General features: G+C 39.1%; 1 protein-coding gene across 1 annotated transcript in view; it reads right to left on the reverse strand.

Moving 5' to 3' along the window:
* The window catches only part of LOC124595112 (kinetochore protein NDC80 homolog), a 163,955-nt gene that overhangs the window by 62,851 nt on the left and 76,648 nt on the right, over nucleotides 1-24,456 (reverse strand). Inside the window, exons 8-9 of the mRNA XM_047133710.1 lie at nucleotides 12,878-12,990; nucleotides 6,856-6,988 (exon numbers count right to left, since the gene is read on the reverse strand). Coding sequence (XP_046989666.1) covers nucleotides 6,856-6,988; nucleotides 12,878-12,990 — 246 coding nt within the window. The remainder of the gene's footprint in view (nucleotides 1-6,855; nucleotides 6,989-12,877; nucleotides 12,991-24,456) is intronic.

A 24,456-nucleotide genomic window follows, 5' to 3' on the forward strand; every position in this document is an offset into this window, starting at 1 on the left:
ATTTTGTTTTGGTTCTGTTACACCTTATGCATATATAGGACAAATCAATAGAAAATATAAACATACATATATGTAATAATATTACAAAAATTTATCTCAAATGATTGCTGTGGATGAACAGAAAGTGACTATAAATATACACTATGTTATCAAAAGTATCCAGACACTTGACTGAAAATGACTTTCAAGTTCTTGGTGCCCTCCATTGGTAATACTGGAATTCCTTATGGTGTTGGTCCACACTTAGCCTTGATAACAGCTTCCACTCTCGCATGCATACGTTCAATCAGGTGCTGGAAGGTTTCTTGGGGAATGGCAGCCCATTCTTCATGGAGTGCTGCACTGATGAGAGGTATCGATGTCGGTTGGTGATGCCTGGCACGAAGTCAGCATTCCAAAACATCCAAAGGTGTTGTATAGGATTCAGGTCAGGACTCTGTGCAGGCCAGTCCATTACAGGGGTGTTGCTGTTGTGTAACCACTCCGCCACAGGCCGTGCATTATGAACAGGTGCTCGATCGTGTTGAAAGATGCAATCATCATCCCTGAATTGCTCTTCAACAGTGGCAAGCAAGTAGTTGCTTAAAACATCAACAGAGGCCTGTGCTGTGATAGTGCCATGCAAAACAACAAGGGGTGTGAGCCCTCTTCACGAAAACAGGCCACACCATAACACCACTGCCTCCGAATTTTACTGTTGGCACTACACACACACACACACACACACACACACACACACACACACACACACACTGGCAGATGACTTTCCTCTGTGATGGATAGATGTCTGCGTATTACACATTACGATCCTCTTCAACTCTCGGCGGTCTCTGTCAGTCAACAGACAAGGTCAGCCTGTACGCTTTTGTGCTGTATGTGTCCCTTCATATTTCCACTTCACTATCACATCCAAAACAGTGGACCTAGGGATGTTTAGGAGTGTGGAAATCTCTTTTAAGATGTATGACATAAGTGACACCCAGTCGACTGACCACATTCGAAGTCCATGAGTTTCGTGGAGCACCCCATTCTGCTTTCTCACGATGTCTAATGACTACTGAGGTTGCTGATATGAAGTATCTGGCAGTAGGTGGCAGCACAATGCACCTAATATGAAAAACATATGTTTTTGGTGGTATCCAGATACTTTTGATCACATAGTGTATGCAACTATGTTAATGGAATTTGTCACATGTAAGATTAATGTAATTTATTATACACAATCACCACATAAACTACTGTGTTAGACAGCACATATGTATGACAGTGAGAACGCAATTTTCCATACACATTATGTACTGTATGTCTGCTTTTCAAATTTCAGACACTTAAAAGAGCAGTTAGCATATTAAACTAAATACATATTTTTACTGTTTACAATAAAGTCAAGGTCAGATAATATGATTGAATTTGTATTATAAAATCACACTTCAGTCGATGATGAATTCTTTTACATTGTAAAAACTATGGTCCATCAGAAATGACCTTTCTTAATAAGGTTTGCTTTCTTTACAAACAGGATGTCGCTAAGAAGGTGATTCTATAATTGTGTTCCAGTATGAAAGACCTTCTTCCAATAGGTAGGTGTTCTGACATGAGAGACACAAATATTAATTCAGTTTCTTGTTATACGAGTTTGCACAGAGCTGTTTTGCTGATGCATTGGAGGTTCTGAAATATTTTCTTGAAAGGACTATTGTTTCGAGTGTATACAGGTATGGAAGGTTCAGTCTCTTTACTGTAGGGAAACTAGGACAACGGAAGTCTTGTCTTTGTGTGTTGCATATGACTGAGAGCTGATTTATGAATATGGTTCAGCTGTAGAATGCATTTCCACAGCATATTATTCTATATTTGACTGACAGCTGGAAATGTGCATGATATTCTTGTACTATCATTTCTGTGTTACATCTGGCATTCAGTATCCTTAGCATATAAAATATAGATGTAAGAACTTTAATGCTTACATTCCACTTTAGATTGCTCTGCGGACATATTCTTTGGAATTTCACATCAACAAATTTTAAATTTTGTTATTTATTTTTAATGTGTTAATTTTGTTGTTTTTGCTAGATGAAATGAAACTTCACGGCTACAGTTTTTCATCTTTTATTATAGATTTATTACTTTCAGACCTGTGTGTTAGTTCCATCAATTGTGCATCTGTTGATAACTGAAGGTCTTTCTGGTCAAACTATGTAATCTAAATACTGGTGCCATCTGCAAACAAAGTTTTCTGTTTGGCATGAACTGTGACATTTGTATCATCTATATGACAGGTTGGTGCATAAGTCCGTAGCATTTTTGTTTTGCATGTTGGTGTTCTGCTTGCTATGGGTTTATTTATAGTCATTTTTTCTTTGTAGTTCACGTTGCTATTTGAGTTTACATATTGTCACATGGAGATAGTAAGTGGAACTGTGGACATTAGAAAATGGAATGCCAACTGGAGAAATTGCAAGGTTTCCGACATAATCTTCTGTTTGAGTTCAATAGTGGGGTCACAGCAGCAGAGGCAGCCAGAAACATTTTGCGTCATGTATGGGGATAACGCCACTGGACAGAGCATGGCAAGAAAATAGTTTTCTCATTTTAAAGAGGATAATTTTGACAGTAATGACTCCACATTCCGGACGACCTTTGTGGTTTGATGAACATTGTTTAAATGCATTCATCCACAATGATCCAGCACAGCATACTCGAGAACTGGCAAATGTGATCAACTGCCATCATTCCACCACTGAGCAACATTTGTATGCAATGGGGAAAGATTCAAAACTTTGTTTTATGGGTGCAGGATTCTCTATGGCAAAATCACAAAAATCAGTGGGTGGCTATATCTACATCTCTGCTTGCTCATCTTCAATTGGCTTGTGTACAACACTGACCATTCCTATCATGTATTGTTGCTTATGATGAGAAACGGCGTCAAACACAAGGAAAAGAAAAGAAGGTTGATCTCAAACAAAACAAAAACTCCCCGTACAAAGACCTGCATGCACTCACAAAAGATAATGTTATGCATCTGGTGGGACAGTGATGGCGTGGTATACTATGAACTAGTTCCCAGAGGTGTATCCATCACTGCTGACATTTATTGTCAACAACTGAGACACCTTGCAGACACAATCCAAGAACAATGACCAGGAAGAAAACATGAAGTGATGCTACATCACGATGAAGCCTGTCCACATTCTGCCAGACAAAAAACACTATACAGGAATTGGGTTGGAAGTCATTCCACACATATCTCATTAACCTCATCTTGCACCCTCAAATTTTCACCTTTACGGCTCTCTATCAAACAACCTTCAAGGAACTTCCTTCCCAGTTGAAAATGAACTCCTAACATGTTTCAATGAGATCTTTGCCTCAAAACCACGTGATTTCTACAGTCACAGAATTGAAAATTTACCCCAAGGTTGGCAGATTGTTGTAAATAGTGAAGGGGAATGTATTATTGATGACTAAAGTCTCTGTTATGTGTAATCTGTTGTGTTCATTAAACTTTGAAAAAATGCTGTCAACATTTGCACCAGCCCAATACAAGAGAAACAGGATTGGAGCTAATGTTGACTCTTGTAACACATCAAATTTGAGTACAGCTTTCTTTACAAGCTTACAATTACTAAAATGCTTCCAGTGGTTATTTGTTTAAGAACAACTTTTTGTTGTTCATTATTAAGATATGATTGCCTGAAAACATGCTGATGAGTTGACAGCAATGAGCTTTTGTTTACAAGTTCTAGTAGCCTATAACAGAAGAGCTTCTCAAGGATATTTGAGGAGCCACTGAGCTGATGTACACCATTTCTGACCACCTTTTCATGCAAGAGAGTGACCTTCACAGCCTTTAGAAGACTTGGAAACGTACATGTGGAAAACTAGTAATTAATAATATGCTTTATAAGTTCCACAGTATAATGACCTGTTTAGTTTATAATATAGTCTGGATCATCATCAAAACCACATTTAAGTTTTGTTAATGAGCTCATTACCAACATGAACTCATCATCTGACCTATTTCAGAAACACAAACCCTCTGGGAGGCGGGTTTGCAGTTTTCAGTGTGGTGCATAGTACGATTTTGAAAGCTGTTAAGAATAAGATCATTTGCTATTTTGCTAAAGTGGTCATTATAAATATTAGCTACTGAGTGGATAACAGATACTAAAGCATTTTTCTACTTTTAGGATAATAGTTTTCACCACTGGCTTTGAGCTAGTTTCAGATTTGATGATGATCTGTGTGGCTCATGTTTTTTTTTTAATTATATTTGCAGACTTATTCAAATGGTACATGCGGATCACATTCAAGATGTAAATTCAATGTCTTAGAACTTAAGATGGGAGGAATTAGTCTACATCCATTAGCACTTTGGAAAACAATGGTATAAATGCAGAGAATATCTTCACATGAAATTGGTACTCTGTGCCTCAAAATTTTTGAGATTGGACCTAACTAATAACATGATATATTAATTATGCTATTATGCTCCAGACTGCCTTGAAGAACCAAACATACCTGTTAACTAAAGCAACACTTCTACTGATGGGCTATTACCACATAAATGCAGCCAAATTACAAATCTTTTTTTATTTAGCAATACAGTGCTTTGTAAAGAGAACCCTGTGCATACAGTCAATCTGGATACTGTGCAGACATTTCACGCCACAAACATCCGAAAAAAGATTTGGACATCTCTGACTGGCCACCAGACTTACCAGGTTCTTGTCCAACTCAACAACATATGGAAATTCAATGTTATGGAAGCATCACAACAGGGATGATGGGAGGAAATCATAGGAATGGTCAAATGTACCCAACAGAAGGTTCTGGGATGGTCACAGCTTAAACAGGACTGCCTAATTATAATCAGTACAGATGTCATTATAAATGGAAGTCTGAATTTGGTAGAGAAGATAAAAAAGCTGACAAGGATAACAAAGATTCAGTTTTGATAAACTGTAAGTCAGTGAAGTGAAATGGAAAGAAGATAAGGATTCATTATGAATAAGAAGGCAGAGCAGAGTAGGGGAACAGAACGCTATAGGTAGGAAAGGAACCAAAAAGGGATAAACAAGAGAATATGGGCTTGGTAGTAGAAACGAGAGCAAATAAAGACTCCTGGAGTTTTGTAATAAATTTCAAGTAGTAATAGCAAATACACTGTTCAAGAAACACAAGAGAAAGTGGTATAGTTCTAAAAGACACGGCAATATGGGAGGATATCAATTGGATTAAATCATAGTGCGATGAAGACTCTGAAATCAAGTACTGGGTTGTACTAATTAGTGGATGGTGTTAGAGGGACTAAACTATGAGCTCATTGGTCTCTCAATCCTTTGTATGTCAAGTTCCCAGAGAGAAAGGACACAAAAGAGAAATCCTGATGAACCTGACTGTATCCGAGAATCAAGAAAATCAAGAGATAGAAGCTAATAGAAATGAGAGAGGGGTAAATGGGTGCCCCACACAGAAAGCTGCTGGAGGCTCCCATGCAATGGGAGATGCACTCTCTGCTGCTGACCATTGCTAGTTGTCTTCTGGGAATAGAGGCTGTCGAAGCAACACGGACAAGTTGATACAGTTTCAAAACAGAGAACAAGGATGATGAAACAGTAAACCAAGAACAGATGTAAAAGAATCATAAGAATTAAAAGGATGATGGGAAGGGCAGGAACAAGGCCAGACCACTGAGCAAGGGCAGCTGTGCCCCCCCCCCCCCCATTTATCCATAAAACAAATTGGCATTTGTAGCTACTTCAGCATAAACCTGAGTGGAAAAAGAAATTACACTGCAATTTTCTGAAAAACTGACATAATGAGAGCACGGCTGTGTGAAAATAGAGGTGGATTCTTAGACAAAATACAAATAGCCACCATATACTAAGTTCATACTTATAACATTATACTATTTATATGTAAACAAGCTGTCACTATGTCCAACTCAGAATCCACTGAAACAATATTTAGCAAACAATGGTAAGTCCACAATGGAATAACAGCAGCAGTCTTTTTGTTATGTACTTCTGCTGCCCTATGTCTCCGCTAAATTGTTTTAACAATACTTATGTACTATAAGAATACAAGCTGAAGTGGCAAATGGGCCATTCATTTGCAGACTACAAATTACGGGACACAACAGCTGGGCTACTCTTACCTACAGGAGGTGAACTTTTTAGTACTGCCAGCACATCTTGGTCTTTGTCTCCCTTCTGTCCTCAGCACGTGGCTCGTGCACATCGTGGTGTCTGTGTGACTTGTCCATTCTTTTTAACTTCCCCAGCCTCTACCTCTCTCGTACCAGTGGACAGTACTAATAATTCCAAAAGCTAGGAAGTTGTGCATACTTAAAAACAATTTCTGGTTTTGGTTGATTCTATTGCTAAAATTACATTATTGCAACTCACTACAGTGTATTAGAGAAAAAGTAAAAAATTAAGCAATGAATGGAATGAACGTCAATGAGGGCGAAATTCCAGTACTGTCGGTACACATTTCAAAGTGAAAATATTAATTCTAACTTTTGGAACTAATGGTTCCTTCCTCAGAAAGGACAGAGGAATGCATTGGGGCAAGTTGGAAAGGAGTGGCAAGTCACTCAGAGGTAGCCAACTGTTGTGAGGACAAGACAACATACAGTTTTTGTGTTCCTCAAGGGATGTTGAATACACAAATGAACATAACCTATATGACACCAACGTAATGTAATGCTATGTTATGTTGGTAACATTATACTAAAGTGGCAGTTGACAGTATGAAGTTATCTTTTTGTTGCATGATTAACACAGCTAATATGCCCTTTTATTAGTCTCACTACAGCGACCTATAAAAATAATGTATTCTACTTACCGAGCAAATGTAATTTATTTTCTCTCTCTTCAATTTGCCTTTCCCTTTCTTTTTTTACATTTTGTAGTTTGTTTACTTCCAACTGTACCATTTCCTCATCGTTACATAACCCATTCTTCTTGGTTTGTAACATCTAGAATAAAATTTTGTGATGTAAAAGAATTTTGAAAAGGTTGAAACATTCACCACAAAGTGTCTATGAAGTTAACAATGCAACAAAATATGTTACTACTTACAAAGAAACACATTCAAATTTACTTATAAAGAAAGTTCACTAAATCAGAATGCTACAATTCAGCATGACATAACTGCTAAAAAGTAGAATGAAGTATGCTTTAACTCAGAACTTTGTGTAAATAGATCAATATTGAACACAGACATTCTGTGCAAAATAAGATGGTTCATTTCATATAAAACATCCAAAGGATTACAGTATATTTCTAATCTGAGTTTAAAAAAGTGGTCTTATATAAAAAGGGCAGTTCACCTCACTTACTTTTAGCTCTCCATCATTCTGAGAATGTTGCAGTAGTGTACATTTAATGACAAGTCTGGAGATACTTTTCATTGTATCTTACTACTATTATTTTTATTATTAGTACAGCAATTAAGTGCTTACTAGTTACACACGAAGTTTAGTGACAGATGATACTGGCAAACTGAAGCATTGAGTTAGGCTGAAACGCTCAGTTTAAAATTGCATTTTGAGTTCTGGTACAGGAAAACAGCCCTGACTTGTCAGGAACTTTTACCTTTCATAAAGAGATGACAAAATTTCTTTACTGATGCAACTATCTTACGCAGTCATTCGATATATATATTGCATAGTTCATAACCTATTCGAACCACAGCTTTAGTCCTTCCATCTACAAGATGGTGATACGGGTCCTTATATAAGAGAAAATGCTATGCAATTGTCTTTACATGTGCCAGACTGTTGAACACAATTTAAAGTCAATAATAACAATAACCACCACCACCACCACCACCACCACCACCACCACCAAAGAGTCCTCGTAACAACTACAAAAATAATAAAAAGGGTAGCGAAAAAAAATGTGTGTGCGCGCGCGCGCGCACACGTGCACGCATGTGCGCGCGCACACGTGTGTGGCCAGGGTACATACAATATTCTATGTATCAGTCGTATAAAGAAAAGAAAAATTACAACAGATATCATAATATTATTATTTTTCAACATTAATTTTTGTCAGTATGCCACATCTCCTGTACTACTTAATCAAAATTAATGATTGAGACATCACTTTCATTGGCCACTAATGATGAAAAATACACAAATAGTTGAAATTTATAAGAACAGTGTAGAGGATGACATCCAATGACAATCTAGTTTTACTATATGCACAACAGTGGTTGGAGTTTTCTACTTTATTTAAGCAAGCGTAATGTACTGCGCGAATAAACTGTATTAAATCATGATTCACCATCATAGTAAATACTGTTTACTTCTAAAATGTATACATTTAACTTTTAATTCGTCATTACCTTACAACATTTGCAACGTTACATTACACACACACACACACACACACACACACACACACACACACACACACACAAGAGTGTGTGAAATCTTATGGGACTTATCTGCCAAGGTCATCAGTCCCTAAGCTTACACACTACTTAACCTAAATTATCCTAAGGACACACACACACACACACACACACACACACACACACACACACACACATACACACAAACAGACACACATGCCCGAGGGAGGACTCGAACCCCTGCCGGGACCAGCCGCACAGTCCAGGACTGCAGCGCCTTAGTCCGCTCAGCTAATCCCGCGCGGCCGTTACATTACACCCTTTCTATGTCAATACCATTAATCTGCATCACCAGCAAAGGTAAAATAAATTTTTGCACGTGGAATATTTATTTCTTATAAATTTTAGGGCTCCATACCTCAGTTGGCACAAATAGAACTCTTATAGGATCACTTTGTTGTCCGTCTGCCTGTCTGTCTTCTCTGGAAATGATAGACATATCACATTGAAATTTATGCCACACATGATGGTCTATGGTCCCTTGGCAGTATAATAAACATTGTAAGCAAAAGGTACGGTCATTTGTGTCACATAGTTTGAAACGTGTCAGCTCATTTGTCTAAACCTGTAAGGTACTTATAGTTGACCTAGAATCATGAAATTTGGCAAGAAGCAAGGTTTCACAGTACAAGTACAGGAAAAAAATCTGAAAATTGTTAATTTGTAATTATATCACACAAAGAAGATGTCTTATGTTGTATGTTATCCAATGTCAAACTTGAAATTAAAACAATCAGTAGTCATTTAAGAAAAGTCATTTCTTGCCTGATGTTTGACTTTTACCATTGTACCCCAGTCATCCTGAATGGGAGAACTGCTGATTATTATAATAATGGTCACCTGCCTCCTGCATGACTTTATGAGGCAATTATATTATCAACATTAAAATCTCAAAAATCTTTGAATGCCTGGGATAGATATCTTACCAGTATCAATGTCTATAATAGATGAAAATGGTTGAGATTCTCTATTTCCTGAATAGATGAACTGTGTGTGTGTGTGTGTGTGTGTGTGTGTGTGTGTGTGTGTGTGTGTGTCTATATATAAAAAAACAAGGATGATGTGACTTACCGAACGAAAGCGCTGGCAGGTCGATAGACACACAAACATACACACAAAATTCTAGCTTTTGCAACAAACGGTTGCTTCGTCAGGAAAGAGGGAAGGAGAGGGAAAGACGAAAGGAAGTGGGTTTTAAGGGAGAGGGTAAGGAGTCATTCCAATCCCGGGAGCGGAAAGACTTACCTTAGGGGGAAAAAAGGACGGGAAAACAGAAAGAGAAAATAAGACGACAGAAAAGAAGACATACAATTAAGTTTATATGGAATCCTCAGGACACGAGTCCTCCTCATTCCTGGCCAATTTTATTTCTTTAAAAAGGGAGCATGTCAAATGTCTGCTAACTTTTTTTCTTTTGTATTTCAGGCTTCCATAACGAAATGAGACAACATGCAGACTGAGAGGGAGACCTCCAACTAGAGTCTGTTCCAAAACAACGGAACGTGTCACACACTACAGAAAATAGAAATATGAGACAAAGTGATGAATGAAGACAATTCAGCAAGATAGCAAGCTAAGTGCAATTGCAGACAAGACCAATTCAATTCAATTCTCAGTGGCAACAATAGTGCAAGACGACTTTTTGCTGCCAACTTCCCTGCTTCTCCATCAAAATATCCGTGCCAAAAACATATTGTTCTGTCCCTCTTTCCCCTAAACACAATGAAGTGTAAACACACTGTGTTGGCAATGTGGATCAAACGTGTGTACATTGCTCTACAAGGTTGTTTGCAATGGAGTTCAGTGACAATTTCATTACTATGTGTTGCCACAAGGGAAAGGTTAACTTAGCACCCATTTTAGTTTGTGAAGGACTTCAAAACCTCATAGAGCAGAACACTGACTACAATAAGAACTACCTAGCAACTATTAGACAATTTAATAATGCTCTGGTATTTGCATCAGTTCAATTTAACTTGACTCATCTTTCTGGCAGTGGTCCATTCTGTTTTAAAATACATGGGCAGGTGTACTGTAGGGAAGGAAGTTTGCAACCTCCTGTGGGAGTCGGTTATACACATAAGAATAATCTACTTAATGATTTAAAGGCATTTTCTTTCCTTCAAAGATGTCCATTACTCAGGAACACATTTTCAACAACTTGCCAGCAACCATAAAAGTGATGTTACAAAAAGTGCTACTCAGGAGGACCCTGAGGAAATTGCTGGTACTAGACTGCTGCTACATCATCAAATCTCTTCAATCTGATTAATGTATATGACATGAACAGGGACCAGAAAATTTTGCATTTGCAATTAATGCTAATTCTGCATTACCAAATGAATGCTATTTCATAACAAACTGTCTCCAGATGAACTATTTTGTAAGATATAGTTTGTAATATCTTCATTTTCTGAATGCAAATATTTAAAAGTTAGCAATTTTTGGTTACTGATTTTGGGACATCTGGTGAACTGCAATTTGGAAGGATAATGTAAATAATGTGTTTGCAAAATAAAAATGCAATGACGTACGTGTGTGCTCAATGCTCTGGAGTCATGTCAAATGCAGGCAGTCTAACAGTTTCTATAAGAAACAACGTACAATGTAATGTAGGGCTCATTTGTGGGACACAGCATTTTGGAACAAAGAAACTCGTACGTCTGTCTGCCAGCTAAAGTTCAAAGGTTGGTGTTTCAACTGTAGTTCTGTCAAATACCAACAGAGGTCAGGCCTGAAACATAGCTCATTTACAACTTGGGTACTATGCAACTGAGTGCTGTTACAGAACGCTGCGTGTTGTGTGTAGCTCATTGTTCTTCTTTGTTTTGGAATGGGTGAAGAGATTAATACTGACCCATCATGGAGTTCCAATTATGACCATGAACACCAGAAGGGATTGGTGATCCCTGTTGCCAAAGATCAGTTCTGCTCACCCAGAGATACAAGACATGGCTGCCCGGAGAGAGGGAGGTGGGTCTTTTTTCTCCACATCCCTACTCTCCTGCCTGGCAGTCTTAATTATAGTTTGTTTAATAGCCATGGCTGCCAGTTTATGGTGTCCACACTCTGCCCTGCAGTAACCAGAAAACCAAACCTGTCAACATATTTAGACCACACGAGAAGTCTTTTCCCAACATACAAATAGGGTTATTTTCAATTCTACTTCTACATTAAGTGCCTTGTTGGCTCTGTCTGCAGTGCTGTCAAGTATAGGTTGGACACACATGAATTCCAACAGAGGATGACATCAATATTCTATTGATTTTGTAATTATAAACTGGCTTGGAAAAGTAAAATAATGTCAAGAAACACTTTAAATCAGAGAACCATTCTGTTCACTGGTGGAAAAATGCTGCTGTTTCCCTGCAGAAACAGTAATTTATTGGATATTAAATTGAGCCAAAAGTAGTAACAAGAAAAAACAATTTCTGGGAAAACACTGTTTTCAATTGCTCCCCAACCACAAATTTTCTTTAACAGTCAGTTTCAAAGCACTAAGGCTTCATCTTCATGCATGTAGTGTGGAAAAAATTTTAAATTTGTACCACCACTCATATAAAAATATTTGATGCAAATTTCGTCAATTTTGGATGCTACATTTTCAGGTGGCTAAACATTAGAAAGACATACTCATTTCACATCTAAATAGAATTGGCAGTACATCTCGAATTTAATCACAAGTTTCAGATGCTCAATAGTTGCCTCTAACCATTTGGTAGTCCTTAATTGTACAGATAAAAAATCTACTCACCAATTGGTGACAGAACACACACATAAAAGACTGTTGCGATTGGCAAGCTTTTGGAGCCAGCAGCTCCTTCTGTTGAAGGGGAAGGAAGAAGGGTGAAGGAAAACGAGTAGAGAGGTCTAGGAAAAGGGCTAGGTTTTGGGAAAGTCACCCAGAACCGTAGGTCAGGGGAGACTTACACTAAGTCTCTCCTGACATACAGTTCTGGGTGCCTTTCCCAAAATCTAGCCCTTTTCCTAGACCTCTCCAGTGAATCTGAGTATATAGTCAGAAATTTTTATCCGCTATCTCATGTGGGACAAATGATTATTTAAGATAGATAAAAGGGAAAAAAACCATGATACATCATACTATTTTAAAACAATAGTAATCATGAGCAAAGAAAGTAATCTTAAACTGTTAAAAAAGTTAGTGTGATGAATGGACGTGCTGTTCACTGTGGGGGAAAGAGGTGGAAACATTGCAAGTTCCAGTGCTTTCACAGCAAACAATTTTCCTGTGTATTAGAGGCAAGGAGAAACACGAAAGAGCTGATACAATATGCCATATCATGCTAAATAGACAAAAAAGTCACTAGTTGCAACTATCATGCTGTAAATAAATACTGTGAGCATGTGTTAAATATGTATATTTTACTTGCATGAAATTGCACAATTTTATAAGGAAAATATCTTATAAAATAGTGTCCAAGAGTACCTGCACTACTTCTTCTAAGTTTGAGCAATTATTCTTGTCCAGCTCCATTTCCAAGATTTTTATCTCTTCTTCCAAAGCATTCAAATCTTCCTCATCAACAGGATGTAGTTTTTCTGCAACAAAAATTTTAAAAGGTCTACATGAACTTTAAAAGATGGGGACAAAGGCAAGAACTACAATTTTCATTTTTATGGCATAATAACAATAATAATATAATCCAATTAACTGAATAAAAATGATCAGTATTTTGATCAGATTTAGAAAATTTAAAAATTTGACTGCATGTGAAGAGATTTGAACCTATGACCTTCCACATGTCAGGTCTACATGCTAACCACTACGCTATGATATCACACTGCAGAGAGTTGTGTTATGACTCTGGCAACCATGTCGGCTTCCTGCTGTGTCATGCGATGCTTACCTAATGTAAACCAATCTCTGTGATTGTAATAACTGTGTGGTGCTGTGTCGGGTCTTGGGCAGAAGTATCCATTAATATCATCTTTTGAGTGTGAGTGTGTGTGTGTGTGTGTGTGTGTTTTTCTTCATCTACATAAAAGCAAAAAATCTATACACAAAGTAATTTATGATAAAAACATAAAATAATTACAATGTATATAATGTATACTTAGTAACGACTTAATGCCTATTGTGACAATGAAGCATGGCTTCAGAAACAGAAGCAAGTGAAATACTTAAGTTGCTAAAGCAACAACTAGCTGATAGTACAAAATGTTAATGAAAGTATTAATCCAAAATTAGAAGAAACTAGTGTCCACATAACAGCAGATTTAAATGATGAACTGAAAGAAAATAATGACAATGACAAAACATTATTTGCCACTTTAAACACTAAATTCAATACTGAGCACAAATTTTTATGGCATAATAACAATAATAATATAATCCAATTAACTGAATAAAAATGATCAGTATTTTGATCAGATTTAGAAAATTTAAAAATTTGACTGCATGTGAAGAGATTTGAACCTATGACCTTCCACATGTCAGGTCTACATGCTAACCACTACGCTATGATATCACACTGCAGAGAGTTGTGTTATGACCCTGGCAACCATGTCGGCTTCCTGCTGTGTCATGCGATGCTTACCTAATGTAAACCAATCTCTGTGATTGTAATAACTGTGTGGTGCTGTATCGGGTCTTGGGCAGAAGTATCCATTAATATCATCTTTTGAGTGTGAGTGAGTGTGTGTGTGTGTGTGTGTGTGTGTGTTTTTTTTTCTTCATCTACATAAAAGCAAAAAATCTATACACAAAGTAATTTATGATAAAAACATAAAATAATTACAATGTATATAATGTATACTTAGTAACGACTTAATGCCTATTGTGACAATGAAGCATGGCTTCAGAAACAGAAGCAAGTGAAATACTTAAGTTGCTAAAGCAACAACTAGCTGATAGTACAAAATGTTAATGAAAGTATTAATCCAAAATTAGAAGAAACTAGTGTCCACATAACAGCAGATTTAAATGATGAACTGAAAGAAAATAATGACAATGACAAAACATTATTTGCCACTTTAAACACTAAATTCAATACTGAGCACAAATTTTGAAATGTTATCTTCGACCTTACAGAGCTCAGGCGTATCTATTAAAACCTTAACAGACAAACTGGATATTATAAATACTACAATAGAAGATGTTTTAGATGTTATGTTTAATGCAAAACATGATATCACACAAGAAACTATTATTAGTAATGTAACTGAAGCAACAAAAGTGACTTCACAGCTCAAATAACACAGCAAGGAAGAAAGTTAACAGATAAAATCAAACAATGGAAAATCCAGCACACACACCCACGCACGCACGCACGCACGCACGCACACACACACACACACACACACACACACACACACACACACACACACACACACACACACACACACACGAAGTGCGCACTTGGAAATGCAACTCACACACATGCACATGTCCGTAGTCTCTGGCAGCTGAAGCCAGTCTATGAGCAGCAGCAGCGCATGATGGGAGACGCAACTGGATGGCAGTAAGGAGGAGGCTGGGGCAGGGAGGGAAGGGGATAGCAGGTAGGGTTGGCGGTCAGTAAGTGCTGCTGGGGAGCATGCGGGGACAAGGTGGAGAGGGGGTAGGGCACCTAGGTGCAGTCGGGAGGTTAGACAGAGAGGGGAGAGGTGGGGTAGTGGAAAGCAAGAGAAGTAAGAAGACTGGGTGCATTGGTGGAATAGAGGCCTGTGTAGTGTTGGAATGGGAACAGGGAAGGGGATAGATGTGTGTGGACAATGACTAACGAAGTTTGAGGTCACGAGGGTTATGGGAAAGTAGGATATATTGCAGCAGAGTTCCCACCTGTGCAGTTCAGAAAAGCTGGTGTTGGTGAGAAGGATCCATATGGCACAGGCTGTGATGCAGTTGTTGAAATGAAGAACATCATGTTGTACAGCGTGCTCAGCAGCAGGGTGGTCCAGTTGTTTGTTGGCCACAGTTAGCCACGCCCACATAGAATGCAGCACAGTGGTTCCATCTTAGCTTTTAGATCACAAGACTGGTTTGACAGGTAACCCTGCCTCTGATGGGATAGGTGATGTTTGTGACCTGACTGGAGTAGGAGATGGTGAGAGGATGTATGGGCAGGTCTTGCATCTAATCTATTCTAGGGATATGAGATATGAGGTAAGGTGTTGGGAGCAGTGGTTGTGTAGGGATGGGTGAAGATATTGTGGAGGTTCGGTGGGTGACAGAATACAACTGAGTGAAAAGGGGGGGGGGGGGGGGGGGAAGGGGCAGGGTAGTGGGTAGAACATTTCTCATTCCAGGACACGATGAGAGGTACATGAAACCCTGGTGCAAAATATAATTCAGTTGCTCCAGTCCTGGGTGGTACTCAGTTACAAGTGAATGACAGGACTTTGGGAGGTGGTGCATGACTGGTAAGATAAGACACGGGAGATTTGTTTTTGTACAAGGTTCAGAGGATAATTACAGTCTATAAAGGCCTCAGCAAGACCCTCGGTGTATTTTGAGAGGTACCACCCATTGCTGGCAATTGGTAGGTTTGATATGGACAGAGGTACTGATGTAGCCATCTTTTATGTAGTTGTCAACATCTAGGAAGATGGTTTATTGGGTTGAGTAGGACAGGTGAAGGGAATGGGGGAGAAAGTGTTGAGGTTCTGGAGGAATGTGGATAGGGTGTCCTCACCTTTGATCCAGATCACGAAGATGTCACCAATGAATCCGAACCTGTGAGGGTTTTAGGATTCTGGCTGTTTAGGAAGGATTCCTATAGATGGCCCATGAATAAGTTTGCATATGACGATGTCATGTGAGTGCTCACAGCAGTACCCTGGATTTGTTTGTAGATAATACCTTCGAAAGAGAAGTAATTGTGGGTGAGGATATAGTTGGTCATGGCAACTAGGAAGGAGGTTGTTAATGTGGAATCTGTCAGGCGTTGGGAAAGGTAGTATTCAATAGCGATAAGGCCATGGGGATTAGGAATGCTTGAGTAAAGGGAGGTGGCGTCAATAGTGACGAGCAGGGCACTGTGTAGTACAGAGATAGGAACTGTGGAGAGTCGGTGGAGGAAATGGATGGTATCTTTTAGATAGAAGGGTAAGTTGCAGGTAATAGGCTGAAGGTGTTGTCTACTAGAGATGAGATTCTCTCAGTAGGGGTACAGAACCGGCCACAATGGGCATCCTGGGTGGCTTCAGCCTATTAACCGCAACCTACTCTCCTATATAAAAGATACCAACCATTTCCTCCATTGACTCTCCACATTTCCTGTTACCTTACCACATGGTGCCCTGCTCGTCACAATTGATGCCAGTTTACCCAGAACCATGGGTCAGGGGAGACTTACCGTATGGGATGGGAAGGAAAGCTTTCCTTCTCATCCTGTACGGTAAGTCTCCCCTGACCCGTCGTTCAGGGTGACTTTCCCAAAATTTAACCCTTTTTCTAGACCTCTCAAGACCTTTTCCTTCACCCTTCTTTCTTCCCCTTCAATCCTTCTGCCTGAAGGAGGAGCTACTGGCTCCAAAAGCTTGCCAGCCACAACTGTCTTTTGGGTGTGTGTTCTGCTGCCACTTGGTGAGTAGACTTTTTTATCTTCTTCTTCATCTTGGACAGTTTCCAGCCTCTGGCCGGGTCTATATGGAACACAGGCCTCTCCATCGTCTTCTGTCTTACCACCATCTCTCCGTCTTCAGCTTGGTCCAGTCTTCCCCTTTCTTCTGGGCACATTCCTCTATTCCTTTCAGCCACCTATCTCTCTGTCTTCCTCTTGGTCTCTTTCCTTCCAGTTTCATCTCATGTATCGCCCTGGGTATCCTCTTCTCTTCCACTCTCTTAACATTCCATACCATCTCAGCCTTGATTTCTCTATCTCCTTCTGTAATGGTTCCACCTTCATTAACTCTCTGATCCTCTCATTTCTTAACCTGTCTATCTTTGTCACTTCAATACTGTTTCTCAAGAATTTCATCTCACTAGCTTGTACTTTGCTTTTCTCTCTTCCTTTCATAATCCAGGTTTCTGATGCCGATGTCAGCATCGGGACATAGTATGACCGGTATGTAACCTTTTTACTGATTTGGGGTTCATCCATGCTCCATATCAGGCTTCTGATACTCTTCCGAAATGCATCTGCTTTTCTCCCCTGCTCGTTTATTTCTCTGTCTTCCTAGGTACTTGAAACTCTCCTCTCTCATCAATTGTTCCCCACCATTTGTTATTCCAGTTGTTCCTCTCTCCTCCTTTCTTGTTGTGATAATCATCTCACTTTTTCTTACACTAAATTTCATCCCATATTCTTGTACTATTCATTCCCATACGCCCAACTGCTCTTGTACTTCCTCCTCTTTATTCTCCTAAGTCATCAGATCATCTGCAAACACCATAGCTTTCATCTTCCTTTCACCAGTTACTTGTGCTACTGTACTCATTATATCATCCATCACTACAATGAAGAGTAATAGTGAAAGTGCACTTCCATGCCTCAAGCCATTCTTCTGTTCTCTGCAAGCTGATCTCTCTCCTCCCAATTTCACAGAGCTCACACTTCCATGGTACATTTCCCTTATCCTTCCAAATAATCTGTTTTGCTACTCCTCTATTCTCCAGGGCTTTCCACACTTTGCTTCTATGTACACTATCATACGTTTTTTCAATGTCCAGGAAGGTCATTTATCTATCCAATTAAATAATTTTATCAATAATTGATGGTTTTCCTTGTTGGATTACAGTTAATAGCATTCATAAACAATGAATATGGACGTTTTGGAGTTCTTAAGCGTATAGCACATATGAAGAAATTTTATTAATTTAAAGATTTGAGTAAAAAAGTCACAGAAAATACAAGCTTGCCAGACCTGTCAGAAAGTAAGAGAGGATAATAAGGGTATAGGTTATACTATGTATCCTCTTATACCGAAAGGATTGCATGATTTAACAGCATCAGATTTTTGCAGGCCTTTGTCAACCAGTAGAAGAGGAGTAGAGGAAGTGTTGATTGTTGTTCCAAATATGTAACTTTATATCCAATCAAACACGCCAACACCAATATAGCAATTCACTTTATATATAATTATTTTACTGATGTAGGGAAACCTAAGAGACTTTTAACCGGTAATGGCCCGCAATTTGTGAGCCATAACATTAAAGAATTCCTAGAATAGGAAGAAATATGCCATATAAACACATCTAAATATTACATTTGTGAATGTCTCATAAAAGAAATTGGTTGGTTATGCAGGCCATACTGTTCAAACAGATATACAACCTGGGCACAGAAAATACCAGAGTTTGAAGTAATACTTAATGAACTTCCACATTTATCGGCTGTTTTATCTCCCGTCAAAACACTGTAAGGTAAATTCATAGACGAGCCACTGTTGAAATTCTTCAAATGGCCATACAATGATGATAATGTACATGGAGACAACTTAGAATATGTTGTAAAAGAAAATTTACAATGAGCAGCAGATAAACGGCTGTGTAAATATAATGAAAAAGCTACGACACCTACCTTTGATATGATAGCAGGTCAGCAACTGGAAGTAGTTAATTCCATAAATTATCTGGGAGTAGCCATTAGGAGTGATTTAAAATGGAATGACCATATAAAATTAATCGTCAGTAAAGCAGATGCCAGACAGATTCATTGGAAGAATCCTAAACAAATGCAGTCCGAAAACAAAGGAAGTAGGTGGCAGTACACTTGTTTGCCCACTGCTTGAATACCACTCACTGGTGTGGGATCCATACCAGATAGGGTTGATGGAAGAGAGAGAGAAGATCCAGCGGAGAGCAGCACACTTCGTCACAGGATCATTTAGTAATCGCAAAAGCGTTACGGAGATGATAGATAAATTCCAGTAGAAGACTCTGCAACAGAGATGCTCAGTAGCTCGGTACGGGCTTTTGTTGAAGTTCCAAGAACACCTTCACCAAGGAGTCAAGCAGTATATTGCTCCCTCCTATATATATCTCGCGAAGAGACCATGAGGATAAAATCAGAGAGATTAGAGCCCACACAGAGGCATACCGACAATCTTTGTTTCCATGAACAATACGAGACTGGAATAGAAGGGAGAACCAATAGAGGTACTCAAGGTACCCTCCACCACACACCGCCAAGGTGGCTTGTGGAGTATGGATGTAGATGTAGAAAGACTTGATGCTAATTAAGGAAGTGCACCACAGCTCAAATTTGAAGACAGAAACAAATAAATTATTCCCTCGATATAGCGGCCATTACAAAGTTTTAAATGTACCACATCCTAAAGCAATTTTCTTGGTTGATCCAGAAACCGGTCAAGGAAAGGGATTATATAATACTGTTATGTTAAAGCCGTATAAGACACCATTAAATTAAACTTGAGGAAGAAACACACTAACAACAAAGATCTTGCTTGATTATGAAATTCAAGTTGCCGCCGCTCATACCTCACCTGTCACTCACCAACATCTTTGCCTCTGTACTTCTGCCTCGGCTGACATCTCTGCCCAAACTCTTTGCCTTTACATATGTCTGCTTGTGTCTGTATATGTACGGATGGATGTGTGTGTGTGTGTGTGTGTGTGTGTGTGTGTGTGTGTGTGTGTGTGTGTGCGCGCACGTGCGCAAGTGTATACCTGTCCTTTTATCCCCCTAAGGTAAGTCTTTCCACTCCAGGGATTGGAATGACTCCTTACCCTCTCCCTTAACTCCCTTAAAACCCACATCCTTTCATCTCTCCCTCTCCTTCCCTCTTTCCTGATGAAGCAAACGTGGGTTGCGAAAGCTTGAATTTTGTGTGTGTGTTTGTGTTTGTTAGTGTCTGTATCAACTGGGACAATTGATCACACTGAAGTAGGGGATATCATACATAAATAAAAAAGATAATTAAGGAGATTTATATATCCCCAGATGTAACTTGAAATTTTGAGATGTACTCTATTGTTGATGAAACACAAAACATAACTAGCTGATGTTCTTGTTCTTAACTATTAAGAATCTTTGTTTGTTATATGCTAATAGAAGGAAACTTGAGGCTTGCCCTAAAGGAATAAATCTGTAAAGTTCCTTTCTTTATCCACAAGGGTAACAATCACACAATGTGTACTGGTAGTATCAATAATTCAAGTGAAGCTATACATTATTGTATTCAAGCAACACTTATTAATAGTGTAACAAAATAATACAACAATTATGTATAATGTGTACTAAGTAACAACCTGGGAAATGAGAAGAAAATATACTAATATATGTAGTAATGAAATAAGGAATAAAATGAACAGCAAAAGGAAATTTAATAAGAAGGCAATTATGTGCCATGAAATATGTTTAACTTGTATACTATAAAAGAAAATGATAAAGCGACATCTTTAGCTAGAGTGCAGAGCTACGTAGTGTAACAGGATGTTGGGGGTCAAGTCCTGTTTTGCAGTATGAAGGAATGCCGTGTCAGCAAAACACATTCACAATGTTTAAGTAAAGTGGGGGGGTTTCAAATATTGACAGACATACTGTGCATACCATCTCTCTTCCTACAGAGAGGGTGTGTGAGGAAAGATGTAGCCCCAGCGCGTGGAAGCCAGGAGAATGCTGAATACTTGCTGGGTGTCTCGTATGCAAGTCCATGGACCCAGAAGACGCGCACAGAATAAATGGGATTATGGAATCTCTCAGGAGGAAAACAAATGATGATTGTTGACGGTAAAATAAGAAAGCTTTCGTATTACTGTTAGATAGGTGGCATTCTTATTTGAGTTCTCATAGAACAAGAATGTATTGGCATCATGTTAATGGACTGAACTGTAAATTCAGGTATGCAATACACATCTGGAAACAGATGGTTGAGAGTAAAAATATGTGTACAGTTGGCATTTGATAATTTGGTATAAGTCCTGCAGCAGAGAAGATGCTTCGGAGAAGTCTGCATGGGCGTGGCACAATATAACTGGTCCTAAAATTCTACACAGCGACCAGAATTACATACAAACCAGCAAAATCCTCTCCTGCGCCAACCTCTTCATCTTAGAGTAGCACTTGCAACCTATGTCTTCAATTATTTGCTGGATGTATTCCAGTCTCTGTCTTCCTCTACAGTTTTTGCCCACTACAGCTCCCTCTCGTACCATGGAAGTCATTTCCTGATGTCTTAATAGATGCCCTTTCATCCTGTTCCTCCTCCTTATTCGTGTTTTCCACATACTCCTTTCCTCTCTGATTCTGCGCAGAACCTCCTCATTCCTTACCTTATCAGTCCACCTAATTTTCAACATTCGTTTGTAGCACCACATCTCAAATGCTTCAATTCTCTTCTGTTCCAGGTTCCCCACAGTCCATGTTTCACTACCATAGAATGTAGATTCTCAGAAATTTCTTCCTCAAATTAAGGCACATGTTTAATACTAATAGACTTCTCTTGGCCAGGAATTCCCTTTTTGCCAGTACTAGCCTGCTTTTGATGTTCCCCTTGCTTCATCTGTCATTGGTTATTTCACTGCCTAGGTAGCAGAATTCCTCAACTTCAACTACTTCGTGGCCACCAATCCTTAAGTTAAGTTTCTCATTGTTCTCATTTCTGTTATTTCTCATTACTTTCATCTTTCTTCAATTTACTCTCAACCCACATTCAGTAGTCATTAGACTGTTCATTCCATTCAGTAAATCTTTTAATTCTTCTTAACTTTCACTCAAGATAGCGATGTCATCAGTGATTGTACCATTGATATCCCTTCACCTTGAATTTCAATCTCACTACCTTTCTGCCCCCATGAACCATGGACCTTGCCATTGGTGGGGAGGCTTGCGTGCCTCAGCGATACAGATGGACGTACCGTAGGTGCAACCACAACGGAGGGGTATCTGTTGAGAGGCTAGACAAATGTGCGGATCCTGAAGAGGGGCAGCAGCATTTTCAGTAGTTGCAGGGGCAACATTCTGGATGATTGACTGATCTGGCCTTTCAACAATAACCAAAACTGCCTTGCTGTGCTGGTACTGCGAATGGCCGAAAGCAAGGGGACACTACAGCCGTAATTTTTCCCGAGGGCACGCAGCTTTACTGTATGGTTAAATGATGGTGGCGTCCTCTTGGGTAAAATATTCCGGAGGTAAAATAGTCCCCCATTCGGATCTCCAGGCCAGAACTACTCAAGAGGACGTCGTTATCAGGAGAAAGAAAACTGGCGTTCTACGGATCGGAGTGTGGAATGTCAGATCCCTTAATCGGGCAGGTAGGTTAGAAAATTTAAAAAGGGAAATTGATACGTTAAAGTTAGATATAGTGGGAATTAGTGAAGTTCGGTGGCAGAAGGAACAAGACTTTTGGTCAGGTGAATACAGGGTTATAAATGCAAAATCAAATAGGGGTTATGCAGGAGTAGATTTAATAATGAATAAAAAAAATAGAAGTATGGGTAAGCTACTACCAACAGCATAGTGAACGCATTATTGTGAGCAAGATAGACACGAAGCCCATGCCTACTACAGTAGTACAAGTTTATATGCCAACTAGCTCTGCAGATGATGAGAAATCGATGAAATGTTGGATGACGAGATAAAAGAAATTATTCATGTAGTGATAGGAGACGAAAATTTAATAGTCACGGGTGACGAATTCGAGAGTAGGAAAAGGGAGAGAAGGAAACATAGTGGGTGAATATGGATTGTTGGAGAGAAATGAAAGAGGAAGCCGTCTGGTAGAATTTTGCACAGGGCATAACTTAATCATAACTAACACTTGGTTCAAGAATCATAAAAGAAGGTTGTATACATGGAAGAATCCTGGAGATACTAGAAGGTATCAGACAGATTATATAATGGTAAGACAGAGATTTAGGGACCAGATTTTAAATTGTAAGACATTTCCAGGGGTAGATGTGGACTCTGACCACAATCTATTGGTTATGAACTGTAGATTAAAACTGAAGAAACTGCAAAAAGGTGGGAATTTAAGGAGATGGGACCTGGATAAACTGATTAAACTTGAGGTTGTACAGAGTTTCATGGCGAGCATAAGGCAACAATTGACAGGAATGGGGGAAAGAAATACAGTAGAAGAGGAATGGGTAGCTTTGAGGGATGAAGTAGTGAAGGCAGCAGAGGATCAAGTAGGTAAAAAGACGAGGGCTAGTAGAAACCCTTGGGTAACAGAAGAAGTATTGAATTTAATTGATGAAAGGAGAAAATATAAAAATGCAGTAAGTGGAGCAGGCAAAAAGGAATACAAACGTCTCAAAAATGAGATCGACAGGAAGTGCAAAATGGCTAAGCAGGGATGGCTAGAGGACAAATGAAAGGATGTAGAGGCTTATCTCACTATGGGTAAGATAGATACTGCCTACAGGAAAATTAAAGAGACCTTTGGAGAAAAGAGAGCCACTTGTATGAATATCAAGAGCGTTGATGGAAACCCAGTTCTAAACAAAGAAGGGAAAGCAGAAAGGTGGTAGGAGTGTATAGAGGGTCTATACAAGGGCGATGTACTTGAGGACAATATTATGGAAATGGAAGAGGATGAAGATGAAATGGGAGATATGATACTGTGTGAAGAGTTTGACAGAGCACTGAAAGACCTGAGTCCAAACAAGGCCCCAGGAGTAGACAATATTCCATTGGAACTACTGACGGCCTTGGGAGAGCCAGTCCTGACAAAACTCTGCCATCTGGAGAGCAAGATGTATGAGACAGGTGAAATACCCTCAGACTTCAAGAAGAATACAATAATTCCAATCCCAAAGAAAGCAGGTGTTGACAGATGTGAAAATTACCAAACTATCAGTTTAATAAGTCACAGCTGCAAACTACTAACACGAATTCTTTACAGACGAATGGCAAAACTGGTAGAAACCGACCCCGGCGAAGATCAGTTTGGATTCCGCAGAAATATTGGAACACGTGAGGCAATACTGACCCTATGACTTATCTTAGAAAATAGATTAAGGGAAGGCAAACCTACATTTCTAGCACTTGTAGACCTAGAGAAAGCTTTTGTCAATGTTGACTGGAATAATCTCTTTCAAATTCTAAAGGTGGCAGGGGTAAAATACAGGGAGCGAAAGGCAATTTACAATTTGTA

Source organism: Schistocerca americana, chromosome 2 (genome assembly GCF_021461395.2).
Source record: "Schistocerca americana isolate TAMUIC-IGC-003095 chromosome 2, iqSchAmer2.1, whole genome shotgun sequence".
Lineage (NCBI taxonomy): Eukaryota > Metazoa > Arthropoda > Insecta > Orthoptera > Acrididae > Schistocerca > Schistocerca americana.